A 22,707-nucleotide genomic window follows, 5' to 3' on the forward strand; every position below is an offset into this window, starting at 1 on the left:
CTTTCTCACTCACTCTGTAATCACAAGTGATAAATAAAATATCATATAGTTCTGCACCGTGGATCTAGGCTCAAAGCCGAACCACGTAAAATATCTCTGTTTTGTCTTACATTTACCAACTCACTCTCAACAATTCGATTGTCGATAATTTACATCAACAATGCACAATCGATACCATTGAATACCTCAACGGCTTGTGAATTCTTGTTATCTTCAAGATGATACTACAAACTTGTAATGTATACAAATTGTTAGGGCCCATCACAGAAACTGATATACATCTTTTTGTTAAATTGTCAATGGTGATTGCTTGAGTTTGCCAAAAGCTGTTGAAACTTAATGCCTTATGTTTCACTTGATCCATGATGATCAAATGGTACTTTGGTGTTTAATTCCTCAGGTAATAACACACCATTTATTTCCTTTATAATCATCTCACTATTACTCATACTAATTGGATAGTCAATGGTTTCTCCTTTACATCCTTTGTGTTGCACCATCTTGACACTAAGACATACGTAGCAATATCAATTGGCTTTTTTAAGATGAATTGTCATTCTTACTATCCTTTGCCATAATTTTATTGGGTTCATCTGTGCAAGAATGATAAAGTAAACAAAGCAAATTTCTATATTTAATGGGTAAGGCAACCTTTTTTCTTTTTTATTTACTTCTTAACAGTTCAACTATCCAACGAAAATATAAATAATAATGGTAAAGTTAAAGCAAATAATGGTGCAACAAAAATACAAATAATAATATTGACCAACGCAATCGCAAGAACATATCTATAAAATTATCGATCGTTCACTGTAGCATCTCTTAGTAAGTCCATCCCAAAAAATACATCACTTTATTGAAGAAGAAATGAGTTCCTAAGAAGATTTTAGCATCAACATTTACAATGGACATCACATAATGTAATAAGTCCTCAACCGTGTTGTCCATATATGATATGAGACTTTTCATCCTCCATACATCTACCTCACGAGCTATCTTTGGTTGCATTACAATTTTTCAAAATCTATGATAACTATCATCAACAATTTGAATGAAATTATCTTCATGATAAATAGTAGTTCAAGGAAAAAAATTATGGCTTATTGAGGAAAAAATAAAGGGATAACGCAAATATCTAAATATTAATCACTAGCCTCTCTCTTAAAGATGCAAAAGTCTCCTTTATATTCTTTTTGAGAAATTTTATTTGTATACCACTAAAGTACTAACTTTACACCACTTTTAATTTTTTTTTTAATTTTACATAAATATCCTTGTTTAGAATGATAAATTAACCCTTAAACTAAAAATAAAAATATATTTATATTTACATATTAAATTAGAAAGTATTAAGTCTACACCACAATTCTCAAAAACAAAAAGTAGAGTTTACATGTCAAGAAACTTTGCAAAACAAGACCAATTAATAAATAACAACTACAACATCTCGAAAACAACTTTGTCGGCAATGAAAAGAATGGTCATGAGGAAGATGTATTTTTTTAGTTTTCTATAAGATCCACGAATACCCACTGTTTTTATGGAAGAAAAGCAACACAGACTGTCGTTTTTTGAAAGAAAAACATAAAAACAACATGACCATATCGATTTCTAGAGTGAAAATCGAACTTGGTTTGTTGATTTTCGTTTCAACAGTTTTTAACACAAAATCATCATATGGAGTACAATTATACACACACACTAATGCTATGTAACAATGACTTTACCGATCTTGTTCGATTTGAGAGATTTTCAAAAGTAATATACATATTAGAGAGATTTACAAGTCAATAGTCTTTCATCTACTCAATCTCCGACTGTTTGACCTTGATATTAGGCGTCTTCTTGGTCGAAATTGCAAGTCGACGCTGGTATGTATAAACGGTGGGAGTTGTTGTCTGTTAATGGTGAAATCGATAAGGGAGGGAAAGAGACAATTGTGGGTTATGGTTATAGTGTGTAAACTTAACAATATTATTCTTAATATTTTACAAATCAAGGGTATTTTGGTCTATTCATCAAAATTTTGTGTGTAAACTTATAAATTTTTGGTGTAAACTTATAATGTTTTAAAAGTGGTGTAAAGCTAGTATTTTTTATTCCAACTGCAAACGTAGTTCTTTGTGGTGTTTTAAAAAAAAAGTTAATATTTTGTGGTGTGTAAATAAAATTTCTCAATCTTTTTTTTTATTCTTGTTTATATTATATTTTCTTCAATGTTGAGGAAGACACCATCACAGGTCACCTTATGTAAGTGGGCATATCATATATCTGCATCGGAAAGGTTGTTTTGAGTATTTATTGGAAGCAAAAAATCATATTCGTTCTTAATAGATTGGGCTATGGACAATTTACATTGAATAGTTTGTTATGAAATTTCTAGCTCATTCGTGGAATCTATGGATACACAAATTAAAATAGTCTCGTCCATCACTGTGCCATAAGTTCAAAGTCACAATGTAAACCGGCATTGGATGGTTAAATCCTTTTATTAAAAAGACAAACATATTTCTAAGGAAGAATGACAATAAAAACAAAGAATGTCGATAAATTTTTCATTTCTTTCAAACATCTCTTCAGCTAATTATAAATTTAAACTTCAAAGAGAACAACTTAACAACAAATCTCATACCTGGTTGTGCCGAAATCATATTCCTGATGAAAGTTAAACGTAACGAAAGGACGATACTATTCACAAAAAATCAACCAAGTCAAATTAAGCGCACATGTTATTCGCAGTCAGTCGTGTATACAATTTAGCCATTCAAGAGATTTCACCAAGGATTGAGTACACGCAAAAGAGCCTCCCACTTGCTTAGGTAACCCAAACTAACGCAAACTATTGTCTTCCCAAAAAACATATAGAAAGACCCGAGAGTCATATCACATAATTTTGTCCCCAGACAAAATAAGTAAACTACTCATGCATGACTGTAAGATCGATCGGAAAGTATCATTGGAACACAATAGCCTAATGAAAATTTAGAGCAGAGACAATCACAGAGTTGTACCTAATACAAACGGTACTAGGCAATCGTTTGACCATGTCGTTAGAGAAAACTGAAACCCTTGTACGACTCTTTCACCTTATAGTGTGCTGACGATGATCAGTGTTTGTCTCTCCGATTCACTCTTCCTATCATGAGAATTCTGGATTTGGACAAAAAAACAAATGGACAATGGTTTGATTCATGTGAAAAAATTAGAGAAGAAATCAATATGTACTAAATTCCTTAGGTTTTGTTTTTTCTACCTCATCTACCCCGTAAGCATCACCACTTTATAGTAATCAATACATATATTAGATACAGATGGATTGTTTGCTACATCATCATCCATTACATAGGCATTGATCACCAGCTCTAAATCAGCCAATAAGCGCACAAGAAAATCTAATGTTAACCTAGAATACGAACCGAATTCGCCGAAGTAAAAGAATCAACTGAAAAATCACGAACCGATCCATCGTGAAGAAAGTCAACGCTAATGGAATTGATTGTTCTCTTTGGTGCATGAATCAACGCCTTTGCATTTAGTCTTGCCGTCTTGGTGGCAGGCAGGGGATAAGAACCGACATGAAGAGATGAGCAAAAAGGGATGAATCTCTCACGATAACAATAACTACAATCAAGTGTTTGATTTATTTTTTAATTTCATACAAGTTAAATTTCACGTGACACACACAAAGAGTATTGAATCTGATATGGATCACTAATAATGCTTTATTTCCACTATAGGATTGCGTTTTTATGTATGTATTGATTAATGATTGATTGATAATAAGAATCCGATGAAACTAACGAGATTAATTATTAATAGTGAGTCATTTTGGACTAGAATTTGTCAAGTTTTTGTCTTCCTCGAATAGTGAAGACGAAGACTTCACATGTATGCCGATGTTTATGTTGTTATATGGAACATCTCCCTAAAATTGAGGACATATCAAGATTGATATATAAGAGGTCAAAAGTGTTGTAACGATTTCAAGGTTTATCAGATCAACCACAATGGTTGCTATTTGATTGCCTAATAGTAGTATTTCATGTCCCTTTTATGGGGCCATTGAAAAAAAAATGAACTACAATGACAAGGGTTTGTTGTCCCAAATATGATGGGTCAATCTAACAAGAATGGACATTGGCAAGCCTCATAGTTTGCTCACTTCATTCCAACTAGGACCTACCCTAACTACCACACTCAGGGCACTTGCAATGGTGCAAGTGCTAATGTCCCCAACAAAATTAATCTTGAGTCTCACCTCTATTACATAAAAAGTTAAGTCAAACACGTATTTTAATACAACTACATCAGCAAAACACATCTTTCAATATAGACACATCAACAAAACACAAATTTTTACACTTTTTCTTCCCACCCAACATAGAACCAGTAACATTTCATTCCTCCATATTATCCACAACAAAACTACACAAAAACACAAAATATCAATACATCCACATCAACAAAACACTTCTCCTAATACAACCACATAAACAAAACACGTTTCACAATACAGCCACATCAACAAAAGACAACATCTTTGTTGGCTCAATAACACTTTACCATTGCAAATGCCCTCATAACTAAACTAAAAATCAATACTGAGCTCCATCTCTATTACATCAAAAATCGAACCAACAAATTTATACAATATACCAATACATTTTGTTGACCCAACTACATCATCATTACATTTTGTTGACCCTAACAAATTTACACCATTGTAGTTGTTCTCATTAGAGTATAATGCAAGGGGCCTATTTTTTATATATATAAAATCATGCTGGGGGCCTACTTACCTTTATTTATCAAAATACAAACATAATCCTGGCTTTATATTTGAGTATTCGCAGCAACTTTAATGTAACCATCATAACAAAATGAAAGGAGCTCCTGTGTTTCTGAATTAGTTACAATTTTTAGCAATACTGTAGAAGAGAGTTCATTTACTATGCGCACATAAAATAACTATGAACATTGCATGATAAATTGATAATATCAAAATGGAAGTTAAGGTTAAGGAATAATTCATGGTATTCAAAATTTTGGATGACTAAAGAATATACACATGCAAACTGCAGCACTACTGAGCGCCTCCATCTTGCTTGTAAGGGTGCATCATAGCAAAAACTCACGCATTCGGACTGGCCTCTTTATTGCGTTTGTAAAACCCTGCATAGATTAGCAGAGGGTCAAGGAGGATACTTCAGATTGCTTTCAACTGAGGAAGAAGTCACCAGACAAGGAAAAAAATGTTTTTGGGTGTTTGGGAGAAGAGGGGTTGGGGGTTGAGGGGAATAGGTGTTATATAGAGCTAATTCTGCATTACTAGAAAATTGAATTAATATTCTTCATCCAGAAAGCTTATATTTGATCGGATCCCATGAAGGAGCATAATAGTCGTTTCCTGTCGAGCCATAGGCTGTATGATGCTTTAGTGGAATACCAGCATCAGAGTCACTCAAGAAAGTCTTCTAACAGTTGCATACGTAATTGTGAATGTAAAGATCAGTATTGTTCCCGTTCGTTCCAAGATAAACTTCAAGTACTATGAAAGTAACATACCTCATTAAATTTGAAAAGCAGAGGATGTAAATCTTCCTCCACAGCTGTCTTCTGTGCAGCATTTTCAGTGTTCAGAGAGCCTTTCAAACTGGGTTTTCTGAACCTGTTTTAACACAAGAAGGGCAATTAAACATGAAAAGACCGAAATTGTTATGGTTATCCTGCGTATGATCCTCCACAAACACAATCACCTGGACAATTGTGGGGACAAACAAACAAAACAAATATTTTTTCTTCATAAGTCGGAACTTATTTACGGCTTCCATTCAGATTACTGCTTAAAAGGAATCGTAGATTTCACGGCACATTAGGAAGGCAAAACTGAGTTGCACCAGATAGGACAAAATAAGTCTATAGGTTGGTTCCACTTACATTCTGCTTATTAGTTGTTATTTGAACAGATCATTTTTCAATCAGGTTTATCTGCAATTATATTACTCCATAACTTAAGACATATGTGTATACACATATACATATCATTTGCACTTATATTACGCCATAACTTAAAACAGTGTATACACATATACATATAATATTCATGTTAAGCAGAATACAATTTATGTTAAGCAGAATACAATTTATGTTAAGATAAATGTTCAAGGATATAATAACATTCAAAAGATAACATAAAGCTTCGACCAAAAAAGAAAACAACCAAATCAGAGTGGTTTGTGGCACCAGAAGGCGATAAGTCTAAAACATCCCTTCACTGAAGCATACTGAACTAGCACAATCTCAGCCCACGTCATAATACATATAGTACATAATGAATGAGAATATGAAATTAGCCATAGGAATATGTCAAGGCACACATATCATGAACAGAATAAAAAAAGGTAAACGATTCCCGTGCACAAGGTTTCCACAGTGAGTGGGCTAGGGGACTGCAAGATGTACGTAGTTGGCGGGGTCGGGGATATGCGGAGAAACTGTTTCCAGGGTTTGAACCTATGACCTCTAAGTTGCACCACTGCAGCTGAACTACTGGGTCACATGTTTGCTTGTATCAATTAAATATTTCTCCTAATTAGCATGATGAAAAGATCCCTCTATACAAATATAAGTTTCAAATTTAAGAAAACCATTTCAGAGAGAGAGAGTACCTATCAAAAAAACTGGAGGAACTCCTAGATGGCTTCTTCATGGCTCCACAGGAGTTCGGCTTCATACTGCCTACGACAGTGCTAGCAGAACCCACAGTTGATATCATGGAGATACTTGGGTTACATTGGTTGGTATTTGATACGTTCCTTGCATTGTCCATGACCATATTAGATGTTGAGGCATGATCAACTTTTGCAACCTGTTGTCTGCGAGTTTCTAAAGCTTCGGAATTCTGGTTTTCTTTATCTGTTAAATGCAAATATCTTCCATTGCCAACTTGCAAAATCTTTTGCTTCTCAACCTGATGCATAGGATTTCTTGTAAAGCAATAGTCAAGTCTGCAAATAGCTAAAGAGAGGCAACAACACAATCAAAAGACAGTGCAGAAAATGGGAGTCCTTTGAATGGTAAATAACAAAAAATGTGAAAAGAATTACAATGACTGCTCATATCAAGCCCAAAATGCAATATGATAAACAATGGATAAGTGGTGGCGTGTTTGATGGAAAGAGTAACATGGCCTCACATTGTAGAACTGAAGGAATGAAGGATTGTTTGAAGCTCAAACCTAACACTGAAGCCAAGGTTTCAACACCTGACTTGTGAATTTGCAGAACTTCATTAGAACTTGCCAATAAATTACGAGAACTGGTGATATCTTATCCAGCTACAAGAAAAAACTCTAGTATTTCATCGGGTAGGAATGATGGAAGGGTGGAGAATAAAGAAAGGACATGATGAGAAATATATAATCGCTCCAATGATTTTCTTCAAAATGAAAAAAAAAAATTACAGCTTGTGTGACTTTTGAGGATAAAAAAATAAAAAATAAAAGAAGAAGAAGAGGAAGAGGAAGAGAGAGCTGAAAAAAGTTAAGTTGTACATCCCATAATGCTCTCATCCTCTCTCTCTTTCTCGAATCCTTTTATTCTTGGAAGGATTGGAAGGAAACACTACTGAGATATTTGATGCAACAAGAATATGGATCCATGAACTGGCCAAGGTTGCAGGACTATCTGCTTTACCCAGCATTTCATGCATGAAGGAAAATAAAATGGGTGTCCTAACTCAACACCTGATGAGCATACCTACTTTTTGGACTCTGCAAAACTGCTAAAGCAATGCTCTCATTCTGTACAAGTTTAGACAATTAGGGATTCAAACTAGACTGTCCAATTCTTCACCAAGACGAAACCAGACACTGAAAAATTAAATGCATGATATAGCATAAAACCATGATTGTTTTCTTCTTCTAGTAATTATATTCTGTAACTGTCGGTTATTACTCCATGAAAAAATTAGTGCATAAAGATACGTCACACAGCAACAGACAAAGATATAACTCTTGCTCCTACGGAGTACAGCTATCCCAGAAGCTATAGTCATCCATAAATTGCTGGACATAAAATTCAAAAATAAAAGAAAAAAGAGGGAAAAAAAACCTGGACGATAGCTTGTTATTAATGATTGCTGAATGCCGAACATAGTTTTCCAACATTCCTCATTTTTTTTTGTTTTCCTACCCAGCTAACTTAGTTTTGAATTAAGGTGATGAATTTATACATCAAGCAGGCAGGCCAATAGCATTGACTATTGAGATTTGAGATTAAAGGAAAATCACTCACCTCATGCACCAAGACCTGCCTTGTTGCTGAAGGAAGTTTGTAATGGGTTGATATATAGCCCTGTTCATTCCCCAAGAAAAAAAAACAGTATTAGCCAAACAATTGAAGAACTAAACGAATTGCATGCGATAAAGAGAAATAAAACTCAAACCTTGAAATTAATGAGGTCATTGATTGGGGGATCGAAAGAAAGGGCTGAGGCCTCAGACACTGGTTCATGTCCAGCATTGGATGACAGGGAATCAGATTTCATGTTCTTATATGTTATAAAATAAGATACCATAGTATTAACTAACTGAACCAGATCACTCTTCTCTCTCTCTGATAGTAAGTGCAATGCCACCTGGAAAAAGTAAATGTAAGAGACTGGCTATAACTCTTATTTTTCATTCAATTTCCTTTGATTGTTGTGCAGTTGCAGTGACTGTTGGAAAGGACCATGGAAGACATGCATGCACAGAAAATATCACAATGGAAACAGGGCCGCAGCACTAATCGTTGGAAATATTAAAAACGAAATAAAATGTGGGAAGAAATATTCTCTTCCCTTCCAGTCTATGCAATTTATTCATGACAGCAGTTAGGCAAACAGAACCAACACATTTTAACTTTACCAGGTGAAGCTCTAATTTTATGGACATTGAAATCAATCAATGATTGCAGATACATCACAAATTAAAATATCACACCACAAATTTGGAAAGATACAGTCTGTGTAGTCAGACTACTTCACTGTTTATCGTAGCAAGAACATGACAAAACCACATTGCCTAGCAAGTCATTTAATAATGAACTCACTCGTTTTCCTTGAAAAATTCATTCTCTATACAAGCCCCTCGTTCTGGATTAATCTGCATAGGGAGGAGGATAAGTGATCCATAGATTTCCGTTTTATGACAGCTTGCTTTTGAAATTCCGTTTCATAGTTTTCAGTGTACTAGTTTGTAATCCAGTAATAGCATTCGTTAAAACTTCCATAAAATTGGACAATTGTGCATGATGAATAAAGTGTGGACCATTGACAAAGTGGTACTTCCTATATTATGGAAAATTGTAAGTTTAAACCTACTTCAGGATTGGAAACAAGGTTAAATTGATGAAATAAGTTAAGACTAAAAAATGTACCCAAGAGGGGGAAATTTTCATTTCAATTGCATGTGGTGACCACGCACAGAAAAGGATCTACTTCATGGTAACAGTTTGTCCTTTATTATTCTATCAACAATTCTCTGTAACAAATAAATTAGGAGCATAATGATGAATTTTGACGATGTTTGGGTCTAAAAAATTTTAGTAGCAACCTATCCAGCTGAAAGTCCAAATCCCAAAATTTTCTCTTTCCTCTGGAGAAACTGAAAAAGGGAAATTAAATCTCTTTTCCCCCTTGGTTTTCATTAATATACTGAAATCTTTGGCCTGGATGCAGGGGCGGATGAACAGCTTAAGTAAGGAGGGCAATTGCCCCCCTTTACTTTTTAAAATAATACCTTAGATACTATTAATATGTTAAATTTTATCCCCCCCCCCCCTATTTTTTTTTAAAAAAACCCTATATACTATCCATTCGTTCAATTTTGTTACCTTTAAAACATATTTTTTCCAAATCCTACCCCATTAAGCTTCTTTTATTCCAAATCCATTAAACTTCTATCTTCAAAGTCTACAAAACTCAAAAGGCAAAAGGCCACTTAACTTTGTGCTCTCTGCTAGTAGCAAAGCCCAAACCCACTTAACTTTGCTCCATTGCTTTCTGTCTCAAAGACAACAAGCCGGAAAAGTGAGTTTGTATTTAGCTCATCATGGAAAGATATTTAAAAGGACATGTGGTGTTAGTGTCTGTTGTTGATGTCCAATCTACTAGTACTATCCCGCCTATGATAAATGGCAGTGATAAGGAGTTTTTCAATTTTGAATCATGTTAAAAGAATATTTCTCAACAAAAAATTACTGTAAATAGTCCCCAAAAAAATTTCTAGGTGTGTTGCCCCCAGATCCCCAATAAATTTTTTGCCCCCCTTTGCCTAGAATTCTGGCTCCACCCCTTCCTGGATGATGTCTTTCTGATCCCATCAAGCAATATATATATATATATAGAAAATTAGAATTCCCATGAAAAATCCCCCTGAACTATATTCGTAACCTCATTATTCACAACACACCAAAGATCAGGATGATTTTAAAACCATTTCCGCATAAATAACCAGAGAGAAAAATTTCTCATTCATTTCCTCTTTCTTACAGATCCAAAGTTTTGCCACAATCAGATATGTAAAACTTCAATCTATCATCTAAGAATAAGAGAAGTTTTGGACCCAATCTGCTTATGAGATTTTCCTTTATTTTCATTCTCATCGAGGTACCATCTAGATCATATGAAAATAAACTTGCATGATGACAAAAGATCACCTAAAATAGAGTGTGAATGTGTAAAGCAAAGAGCAACATCGAAACAAAGGAAAACAAAATTGAAGTGTCACTAAGCTAGAAAGATGATAGATAATTTCAAGTAAATTACCGGCTTTAAAGTTGGTGGTGATAGAATATGTAATATCGGAGATATTGAATCTTCTATAAAGGACTTAATTGACAAGTGCATGGAAATATCTGGTCGGATTTTGCTGTGCCAAGATTTTAAAACTTCCTCCTTCTCCATCAAGGTTGTTCTGTATCTGAATGTATAAAAAATATGATGGTAAGAAGAAGTGAAAATCTAAAATGTACAGCAAGTCATACAGTACTGGACTAAGAGCCAAGAGAGACCTCTGATAAGATTTTGGCCACTGAATGTTGGGTTTTTGAGGTTGAGCTATAAGACGATGTATAGTAATTGCAAGAGCAGGCTGATAAACTGCAGAAAAGAGAGAAGGTAAGTCACAAACAGAATATCAGTAACATTTAAAAGTTGGATAGTCATTGCTAGTTCACCATGAAGGGACATTTGCTGAGTACGCATAATATGCTGATGCATCATGTCAGAAACTCCAAGAGCATCTAAGCACTTGACCTTGAAAATTCATAACATAAACTAAATCATCTTATTGCAATGATAGAATCAGCTATAGCACAAAATTAAACACCACTGCAATCTATAATATGAGGAAGTTAAGGCTTACTGTCTTTAGCATCACAGGATCATGATAGTAAAGTTGCAAAAAGTTTTCATGGATCCCATCCAATAACAACTCATAATCAGCGCTGCACATTCATCAACTATCTCAGCTGATATTTTAAACGTATAAGTACTTGAAATAGACATTAATGTTCACAACAATCTCAAACCCACCGGAATGAGATGAGAGAGTACATGAAGTCAAACTCATTGTAAACACCACTGCCACTACTATTAGATTTTCTATCCCTCTTTGTTTTTCTGTTTTGAAAAATCTGAAAAACACGATAGAGCCATATTATACATAGATGATAGATGCATGAAATCAATGTCGTTAAAAAGCACTTCAATTAAGTCATTATGTCCATACCTCTTTCCAGATATCAAAAGCACCTCTAGATATGTCCTTTCGACCAACCACTTGAGAACTGAGATCCAACTGTGAATCAATGAAATGTATAATGTCATTCAAAGCAGCTGGAGGAAATCAAATCAAAATGATTATCATAGAAATAATAGCCACCACTATACATGAAGATACAGCTTTAACAAATAGGAGTGATGACGAAAACAAGACAAAATGACACTGTTGGTAGCATTAAATCAACAGATAAAAGATAGCAAGGGTTCTCACAAGTAACAGCAACAAAAGTGAGTAATGATATTACTTCACCAACTTAATAAGAATACTGACTAATAGCCCTGGATGGCAATTTCTTAACCAACTAGTAACTACAATACTGAAATTAAACCAATGTTTGATATATCAAAGTCCCTGTCAAATGCAACATGTATTCCTATAAGATGAAATAGACTTAAGGGCAGAAGTCGTTTTTCTAATAACCTGAATTATTACTTTTGTTGTATATCTAAATACGGTTTTGTCATCACACCTAAAATCCAAAGTTCACCAGATAGTGGGAAGAGGAAACTAATTATTAAGAACAGAAAAGTTAAATAGTTTTTACATTCTTCTAATAACAAATTTTGCAACAGTAACTTCAATAGCTGACTAGGTAAACGGCACTCGTGCACGACAATGGATGTTGTGGCTCAGGAAAGGGCAGAAGTCTTACCCACAAGTGGAGAGGTTGATTTCGCGATTTGAACAGTCAAACATGAACCTCTAGGTTTCAATGAAGCAGCTTATACGCAATAATCTATTTAAATCTTCTTTTGGGATGTGGGTTACTCGGTCTAATTTATAACACAAGATAAATGATTTATCGCAAAAGAAGGTTGTAATCTTACCACATTGAGCATTTCCTTCTTTCTATTGAGAAACTGGAGGGTGTTCAAGCATGAGCGTATATCACATTCTGCATAGTCCAAACCAAAAGGATTAGGGGATTGAATGGGAAAAAAAAAACAGAGGACTTGAAAGTAGAGGATAATAACATTTAATTTTTAGTTTGTAATAGAAATATAACTTTCAAAACCAAAAGAACCATTGAAAATTTAAACAGAAAAGCAAATTGATTTCAATATTTGGGAAGAAAGCTTCTAAACAAATGAAAATTGAAAATGAAGCTCACCAGTGTACTCCGCAAGTGCAGTTAGTGCAATGGAACTTGTTTTCATCCCCTCCTTGCTGCATATGTACTTGAGCCTGTAATGGCATATTCAGTAAATTGAGGTCACAAGATAATGCTTAGAAACTGACACTTTTAAATAAGGTAGAATACCAAAATCAGTTAGACTGGTGCCAGCAGGCTCCAATCAGGATAGTGTTATAAATTATTTTATTCGAGAAGTAACACCATAAATGATTCTTTTGTCAATGACTGCTAATAGGATCCCAATACGTGGTTCACTAATCCACAGCGAGTACCTGGTAGGAGAAAAAAAAAAGCCAGGTCCCCATAAAAGAAGATGCAGTGATTTTGTCATTTTCCAAGTTTTTTCAACCGACTTTTGAGTTAACTAGCTAAATGTATTTTTCCAAAATATCAGATGAGTTTCAACTCCCGAGAGAGAGAGAGAGAGAGAAGGTAAAGATGTGAAGTCCTTTGAGAAAACTAGAAATGTATTTCAGTAATATGCTCCCTGAACTTCTACAATGTAATAATCTAAAAGCAACCAACTAGTGGTTTGACATGTCCTACACAAGGAAGAGCTCAAATATGCTCAGATATTGACCAAATCTGTGTCCTTCCTCACTAAATTTAGGAAAAAATTTCAAATAGGACATTGTGTACTCATTTTTTAATATCTAGGGTCATTTTCTCATGGCAACATAATAAATGACTTGAAATTGAATGAAGGTGCTAAGTTTTTCCTACAAAACAAGAACAATTTTGAATACAAGTCTTATATTTATGTGTAACAATAAAAATGATATAATGTATTTATGTACAACTTAAATTTGAAGTAAAATCTGAGTTGATGGCTAGCAAGGATTAAATTACTAATTCCCAGATATCACAGCATATTGAACAGTATTTATTGGCATCAGCAAAATTAAGTCCCATTATGGCTGAAGAGGACCCTAGCTAAGGATGCAGAACCAATTAACAAATTATTTTGGAAATTTACAGGAAAAACCTGGTAAACACATTTGAAATATAAGGCGGTGATAAAACAATGGCTCTAATATAAGTCACCTGCCCACCACACGACTCACTGTTGGTTGAACAAATACAAGAACCCTGCCAAGAAAAAAGAGAGAGAGAAGAACAAGACTCGTCAAAAAATCTTAAGAAGTGTCGGACAAATATGAGAGGTGTTAATAGACTATCATATCTGCAAAACAAGCTGAAAAATATATTTCTTTGAAGAGGACTCCAAATTCAAGAATCATCATCATCATCATCCAAGTGGGGTCGGCTACATGAGTTTATGAGAAAATCAATGGGAATCCAATACGTTAATTTGTTTCTGTCATTCATTTCTATTTAGGATCAGACTTTCATCAACTCCTATTGAATCCATATCTCTTCTTACTTTGAAGTTTGAAGCCATGTATTTTTAGGTCTTATTTTTCATTTCCTACTCTCTTATACAATTTTTTTATTCTCCTCACCGCCGCATCATGATCTCTACGTAGTACATGCTAATACCATCTCAAACATTTTCTCGCGGCTTAAATTCAATTGGTGTTATTCCTACCTTAGATTCCTATCCTATCTTCACTCGTGTGGCCACACATCTAGCGAATTATTCACATTTCTGCTACATGCATTTTTTCAATAGCCCAACACTCAAAACCATAAATCACTGTGGGCGTATAGCCGACCTATAGAATTTTCCCTTCTACCTTAAAGGAATCCCTCGGTCGTATAAAATTTCAGATGCACTCCTCCACTTTCACCACCTGTTTTTAATCCTATTAGCTACAACTTCACTAATGTCTCTGTCATATTGGAAACTCGAGCTAAGAAATTTAAAAACCTTACTTTTTGTTACTTTTCTCCCATCGTTTGTTCATTCTTTTGTCTGCTCTTACTAAACTTACATTTCATGTATTATATTTTAGTCCTACTTAATTTAAATCATTTAGACTCTAAAGCTTGCCTCCACATCTCGAGTTTTGAGTAACTCTCAATATTGTTTCATCCACTAGAACTATATCATCCACAAACAACATGCACCAAGATACCTCACCTCGGATATGCCGAGTGAGTTCATCCATCACTTTAACAAATAGGAACGAGCTTAGTATCGACCTCTGATGCAAAACTATTGTGATGGGGATTGCTCTGTAACTCCTCCATTAATCCTAAATTCCTAATACTAGCTATGACACTTTCATACATATCCTTGATCATAGTAACATAACTAATTGGGACTACTCACTTCTCTAAAATCACCACATTACTTCCCTAAAATCCACCACATTACTTCCCTAATCCCTAACCACCCTATCATATGTTTTTTGCAAGTCTATAAATACTAAATGAAGGTCTTTTTCCTTTTGCTTATATTTTTCTGTCCCCTTAAAAAAATATTGGCTCCATTGTGGATCGTCCCAGCATAAAATTAAATTGGTTTTTGAATATCATAGATACCAAACTCAATCTTTGTTCCACAACTTTTTCCCCAATTATCAATATGTGGCGTAGTTTTAGAGCTGCATTGGTGCAACCTAGAGGTCACAAGTTCAATTCCTAGAACCAACATCTCCACATATTATGTAGGGTTAAGGTTTCCGTACGTAATGCATGTCCCCAATCCCGCCCCACAACAAGAGTCTCGTGCGTGAGTGTTGTTTACCTTTTATAAGATGTGGTAGAGTTGCATAGATACAACCTAGAGGTCACAAGTTCAATTCATGTAAAAAGACTAAACATATAATGTGGGGGGGACGGTCTGCATTGTGCACGGGTGTTGTTTACCTTTACAAGTGAACATATGTCCCAATGGTAAAGTTGCAGGGTGTAACCTAGAGGTCATAGGTTCAATTCCTACAAATAGTCTCTTCACATATTATGCGGGGGTAAGGTCTGCGTACATCTTGCATGTCTCTGACCCCACCGATTGCGAAAGCCTTGTGCACGGAGGTTGTTTACTTTGTTCTATTATAGTACATTGGCAATTTCACTCCAAATTCAAGAATATTACAATAATTAAATAACTAATAAATTCAAAGGAGAATCATATATAAACCATCACTTCTTCCAACCTAAACTAATGATAATGACGTTTTTCAAGAAAAATGTTACTGACGTATGAACTAAAAAAATTTATTTTTAGAAAGAGTTAAGGACAAGGATAACACAAAATTTTGTATTCATTATATTATACTTCAGCATACACTTCTTATTCCTTGATATGCTAAGCATCATATGTACCAAATTGCACAAGCACAACAAGAACTATAACAGAAAGAAAACGAAAAATAGAAAATGTAGGCCCACAAAGTACACCACATAGTCGAGGATCAATGTTTCACCCAAATTGCACAAGAACGTAAGAACTATAATGGAAAGAAAAGGAATGGGCACCAAGTACTCCTCCACATACCTAGTTGTGCATTGTATTCAACATTGATATCAAATAAGAGATTTTGTTTTTCTTCCAACAAAATTGCAAAATTTTGGAGTAAATAACATGAGAAACACAAAGAATTTAACAAGAGGACAAAGAAAAAAAGCACAGTGCTTTACTTTCCACTATTTATACTCATTCCACATAAATCAAATAGCAAAGATTCATTTTCTTGTGTACTATTGTGTCACATCTACAATGAGGCAAACATTATTTTTAGTTTGAGAACTATGTGCCTACTTTTATCAAATTATAAGGCAGTAAGGTAACAGTTACTTTTTTCCATTTTAAGGACTTTAGGCTTGGCAAACTGCATTTTTCCATAAAAATAAAAAGATTCATGAGATGTATCAATTTTGATATAATGATCTTCCCGAAAACACAATTTCACTCTTGCTTAATCATTTTGTAATTCGGTGTCCTTATTCCTCACTAGTAGTTTTCATATTTTACTCTAGAGTTAAGAACAGCATTCACGCCATTCTGACTATTTTTTCCTCAACAAAGCACGTAGACTTCTAGAAAAATCCATAATTTGTAAAGAGATATACCATTGAGCTCCCTTAGATATTAATGAAAAATTGGGAATTGGGTGAATTATGTGTATGTCATAACAAAAAATTTAAAAACAAGAGAACATTTATGCCAATATACATTGAATTGCTTATCAACACTGATATATACATATAATAGCGAAAAAAATTGAAGAAGTGTAAGGCTTGCACAACGAATTTCTCATCCAAATAGAAAGAAAGAAAGAAACTTACTTTGCTACTTGTCGCAATCTTCTCAAGGCAGGTGCATACAAGTCATTACATATGCAAATCACCTAAGTAATCAGCCCACATTTGTCATGGTATTAGTGTAGATAAATATAAATTTCTGCCTTTAGTACTTACTTATGTGTAAGAATGCACAAATGCACAGGACACAGATACAAAGTAAATCATGTGAGACAATTTCAAACTCACAGGTCTTGAGAGAGAGACAGATTTCCGCCCCTTTTTCAATGATGTCATTGCCGATTGATCCTTGGCAATGGTTCCCTTCCCACTGTCAGACTTTTTTTCAGCAGACAGCTATATGAAGTATGAACAAATAATACTTCAAACAATTTGTGGAAGTAATTGAGAACCAAGAAAAATTTCGAATCTCAAACATACAAACTATAAATCAGGCAACAAAAGTTCATGGGCATGGAAGAAATAAGAAAGTGTGACTCTATAAGGCTAGGCGAGAAATGGAGTTTCTAATAGGAATAAACGACAAAAAGAGAATTCATATGATATGATGAATGCTCACTAATTTCTAGCATGGATTCCTATAGCCTACCCCAACATTATTCAGGAAAGGCTTGGATCTTCTTGTTGTTGATGATGAGGCAACAAAAGAACCATTAAATTAGGTGGTCAAATATTTTTCTTAAACCCTTATTGATCATTATTAAGAAAATAAAGTGGACGGCCTATTTCAAATAATTGAAGAAGAAATAGCATGATATACGTTTGTAATATTGTATGTGAATTATTTGATAAAACTATATGGATCTAAGACATCAAACTTTTACAAGCTAACTATCATTCCAATGGCTATACAGATTAAAATTTCAATTATGTTGTTACTAAAAATGGCAATTTGGTAAAGAATTCATAAACTAAGTTAAATTGGATGGGATCTCTTGTCATCCTGCCACATGGAGCATATGATATCTAATACTGGAGGCAGAATATGAAATGTGCAACATCGGTAAATTATTTCAACTAATAACCAAATTAAAGATGTAAGAAATGGTGATATCCAAATCCACATGATGTGATTTGTCAAAAAATAGCACACGAGAAGCATACAAGAGGAACCTAAGAATATGAGATGGAAGCAATCATTAAGAAAAAGATGAAACAAGACAGAAAGAGGGGAACTAGTAGACTAGACACAAGTAAACTTCAAGAAGAAAGATGACATCAGCAATAGAAATTAAATCATGTACCATCTTCAGAAGGACCTCCACAGCACCTTTGCCATCAGCAAGAGCTCCATCTATTTCATCCATTACCTACAGAAATTATGGTTTTTTTTTTATTTCAATGTAATGGCACAAAGCCAAGTGCAAAGGATTTGAGAAAATGGCACCAACCAAACACTTGGGCCTCGAGTCGGCCATGACAGAGCTCATCTGTACCACGTCAAGGATTTTACTTTCAATTGTTGATGTTGATCGATCATCACTAGCATTAATCTGCAAAGAATCACACCCAATAAATACGTAAATGAACTATTCCAAAATACTCTAGCTTAATGAAAGAGAAACTGCAGTGTATATAACAGTTAAACTGGAATCACAGCTTAAAACAATCTGAAAGTTGAATTATGAGAAAAAGACTTGAATTGGATATAGCAGCCCGTAGCATCAACTTATGGCAATAAAAAAATAGTTTTGATGTGATATTAAACAACATTGAATGTAGAGGTGAGGAAAGGAGATATAAGAATAAAATGCAACCAAATGACCCATGCTTTCACAGCTACATGTATGAGTAAGAGGGCAAAGAAGAAGAACCTCCACCACACGGTAACCACAGTGCTTTGCAGCTACATGTGCAAGTGTAGTCTTCCCAAGCCCTGGGGGACCACAAAGTAAAAGGATCTGCAACTCACAGCATGCAACTTCATCAACACAAGTGCATTTAACAGGCAAGGAAGGAATAGGTGATATCAATATGAAACCAAAAATGTGTGTTTAAGCAAGACTTTTTGCTAACCTTCTGTTCTGGCGGACCGACTAGCCTTGACCTCTTTTTCGACAAGTCCACAACACCTTTTGTGTTATCATTATCATGACCCCAATTATTAGATTGTCTGAAATCTACAGTGCCCCATCCACGGCCTCTGTTCTTCCTTGGAAAACTGGAGTCGCGAAGTCTGTGTTGCTGAGCAATAGAAGAATGCCGTCTCAAAGCAGAAAAAACCTCTTCTGATGTAGTCCTAATTTCAGATCCAAAAACACAAGAATCCCATTGTTTCAACCATAAGAGAACCTACAGTAGGGAAATTACAAAATTTCCAGTAATGTTGACAAAACTCAGTAGCTATTACAGAATCAAAACTATTGTGCATAATCTAGAGCATTGTATTTGAATGATATTAACAAAATAAAATTTATATACCTCACGATTTGTTTGTTCATCACTAAGAAGCTCGGTAAAAGAATTAGGGGAATATTTGTCTACCCAAAGTTGTTCATATACCACTGATGTTTCAGGTAAAACTACATCATTCTGAACGTCAGAACTAGCTTGCAAGGCCTTCAGCACCAAAACAATGATTTAAAGGTAAGAAGCTAACATCATCAAAATTATAATTACAGAATCTTTAAGGCAGCAAATTAAAAGACAAGATGTCTTGATATCATCTGACTGGTCCCATGCAATAATGGATATGGTAAATATCTGTACTGACTTCGTCAAGAAAGAATGTAGTTGTTCATAAGGCAGTTGATCACTAGGACTTTAACTAAAGTTTTCTCAATTAAGAAACTAGTAAATGGTGAAACAAGTTTCCTCTCAATGGTTCCCACGGCCCAACAGCCCCGAAATTTGTTGGTGGTTCCAATGGTTCAAACTATAAGTCCATATTCCCTTCTGACTTGACAAACACAAAATTCATTTTTCCACCACTTAAGACTGATCTATTCTTAATGACCTTACGTAAAAAATAAATAATAAAATATATGATAGATCAAACCAAAATGGAGATTTTTGCTCCAACATTTGACCTTCAATTCCGACCAAGTTCTTTCTGTCATGAATTCTTAATAACATAAATATTATTTCGATAACAACATTTTTATTTTTGCAAGATGGAGAGGAGGAGAAAGAAAGATAAATAGTTGCATTATGCATCTGAGATTCATTGGATAAATCATGAGTTCACAAAATCTTATATTAGATACACAGACATGCAGAGTATTTACTTTCTCCCAACAGACATAACATAGGAAGAATATTTAATTAAGGAGATCAGATGATCCATAAAAATTGGAGGCCTCAAAAAATTGTTTTCCATCACCCAGCCTCAGATAAGGGTTCATCCTCCAACATTGAGGTATCAACTAATAAGACTATAGCTCATTAAATGTTTGGCCTTCAAACAAGCATAAAGTGGTGGGTGCCTTTGAATACAATCCATCTCCATCCAAAAAATAATAATGTATACCTTGGAAAAAGCCTCTTTCTCAACCCTTTGCAATAGAACATGGATGGGTTCTGAAATAAGACCTACAAAATGATATAAACACAAAAGCACAAGTTGCAATTAAACTATGAGCCGCATCAAATAATAATCAGAATGGCAAACAGTGTACACCACATCTTTATAATGGATGACAAACTTCATCTCAACAATAGTACACATGTCAGCTGTAGAATGCAACTTTCTCATTGCAAATAAAAGTGGGTTTTGAGAATAAGATATTTATGATCCCAAAGTTAGAGAGATACATTTGGGGCTACTAGGGCATTTGATAACCAAGAGTAAACTAGTTCCTAATGTAAATTTCTTTTCCACCCAACAAAAGAAAGCCAAATAGAGATTTTATGACAAGGACCTCAACACCTAATACCAACTAATAAATTGCATCAGATCCCAAACTTTGCAATTCGTCAGTAATTCAATATTTCAGTAATAACAAACCAAATCCCAAACAAAACTACGAGAAAAGAAGCAGCAAATTTTGCTTTGTCAAGTACTGAAACTAGCAATATGTTATCAGAAATAGTAAAACAGTGACTATGAAACTTACAACTCCAAATTTTATTCTCACATTATTTCTCCAGTCTTGCCTGATTGGATGCGTGAGTATATATATCAAATTCCAAATTTTTCAATACCCTTTTCTCATTGTCTCCCAAGAAAATAAAATCGAAATTGGATACTAAACAGAGAAATCCTACCACTCAATCTCCCTTTGACGTCCAATTTCTTCGATTCCGTTTCCGTTTCAACACTACATTTTTTCGCATAAACCCTATCACCGCCGCTTGGAGCCGTCACTGGAAGAAAGTCTCCGTCGATCAAAGAGGCATACCTCGAAACAACTATTTCCTCACCCAAATCAACCCCCAAACTATCCGCATCCACTCTGTTGCTCTCTTCTTGAGGAGAGTACCGTAGCCAGTCCTCTTGGACCTCTGTCTGGACACCAAGCATTTTGCTTCTCTTCTCATCGCTTGGGACGGAATCTTCGTGATTCGGTGAATCTGAGCTCTCAGATCTGCGGCGCTTGTGGGAGTTAAAGGGCGATAGTGGCTCTGGTGGTTCTTCTTGCTGTCCTTCTTCTTCGGGTGGGTGGAGTTCGGGTGGGTCGATGTCTAGGAGGTCTTCTTCGATGTGAGAGTTGTGTTCGAGCCATTCAAGCTCGTCCGGGAGAGGGATGTCCATGTAAAGTGGAGGATTTCGACCTCGAGGGCGTGCGTTGTGTAAACGGAAGTAGCGGTGAAAGAAAAGGACAGAAAGGAGAGTGGAGAATTCTACTATTTCTTTTGGCGGGAAAATTAATGGGAGGGACAGACGTAGGAATTATCGATTTTGACCTTTTTGCAATGCCACTTTTGTCGCAATCATACTGCTTGTTTGGTTACAGTGTTTAAAACTGTTTTCTGTTTTTGAAAATTTATTTGGGTAGGTATTTTTAAAAACTGTTTTGTAAAATTGAAAATTACTTTTGGTTTTCAAAAACCAAAACTGTTATTTGAAATTTTATAAAAATTTTTCATGTTTTCTCTTTCATCTTTTCTCTTTCTCCGTACAGAATGAATAAATTTTGTTTTCATCATTATTTCTTAAAATTGTTTCCAAAATCTAAACTTAAAATCAAAATCAATTTTTAGAAATAAAATAGCAAAAGCATTTTCAAACGCATCCATAGCATTTTTCTTTTTCCTTAACATCACATATTTAAATGGTGCAGTTAAACACACCATTATTTTTTGTTACATAAACACCATAATTTTTTTGTAACTTTTGAACAATAATGTCCTTTTAAGTTGTCTCTCGACTCCTGTTAGGATTTTCTAAGGGGAAATCTAGGTTTTCCTAAGTTGGCTGCGACGGTGATAGGTGTGTTAGTGTCCTGATGACTGGAGATATGGTAGAAAGGTTATAGTAGATACGGTTATTAGATCATGAAAAAAAACACAGTTAATTTGGTGGAACTCCGTGGAAGATCTTCATTCGTTCCCAGATGAGAAGGTGATCGATGTCTTGTGGGAAGGATTTTTACTTTAAAGAAGGTCAATTTAGAAACGTTTAGACAATCAATCG

The 22,707-nt window shown here is 34.8% G+C and overlaps 1 protein-coding gene across 1 annotated transcript; it reads right to left on the reverse strand.

The window, feature by feature from the left end:
* Nucleotides 1–4,804: 4,804 nt before the first annotated feature.
* On the reverse strand, nucleotides 4,805–22,008 carry LOC120014194 (chromosome transmission fidelity protein 18 homolog). The gene is made up of 24 exons (XM_038866115.1): nucleotides 21,978–22,008; nucleotides 21,339–21,923; nucleotides 20,602–20,663; nucleotides 19,554–19,691; nucleotides 19,149–19,424; nucleotides 18,947–19,033; nucleotides 18,524–18,625; nucleotides 18,377–18,442; nucleotides 17,361–17,468; nucleotides 17,157–17,218; nucleotides 14,007–14,051; nucleotides 12,939–13,012; nucleotides 12,655–12,722; nucleotides 11,774–11,842; nucleotides 11,578–11,678; nucleotides 11,408–11,489; nucleotides 11,220–11,298; nucleotides 11,055–11,142; nucleotides 10,810–10,963; nucleotides 8,446–8,637; nucleotides 8,295–8,354; nucleotides 6,669–6,970; nucleotides 5,566–5,668; nucleotides 4,805–5,172 (listed from the first exon to the last, which is right to left on the reverse strand). The coding sequence occupies exons 1-24, from the start codon at nucleotides 22,006–22,008 to the stop codon at nucleotides 5,119–5,121; spliced, it is 2,988 nt and encodes a 995-aa protein (XP_038722043.1). The 3' UTR covers nucleotides 4,805–5,118.
* Nucleotides 22,009–22,707: the final 699 nt, after the last annotated feature.

Source organism: Tripterygium wilfordii, chromosome 14 (assembly GCF_013401445.1).
Source record: "Tripterygium wilfordii isolate XIE 37 chromosome 14, ASM1340144v1, whole genome shotgun sequence".
Taxonomy (NCBI): Eukaryota; Viridiplantae; Streptophyta; class Magnoliopsida; order Celastrales; family Celastraceae; genus Tripterygium; species Tripterygium wilfordii.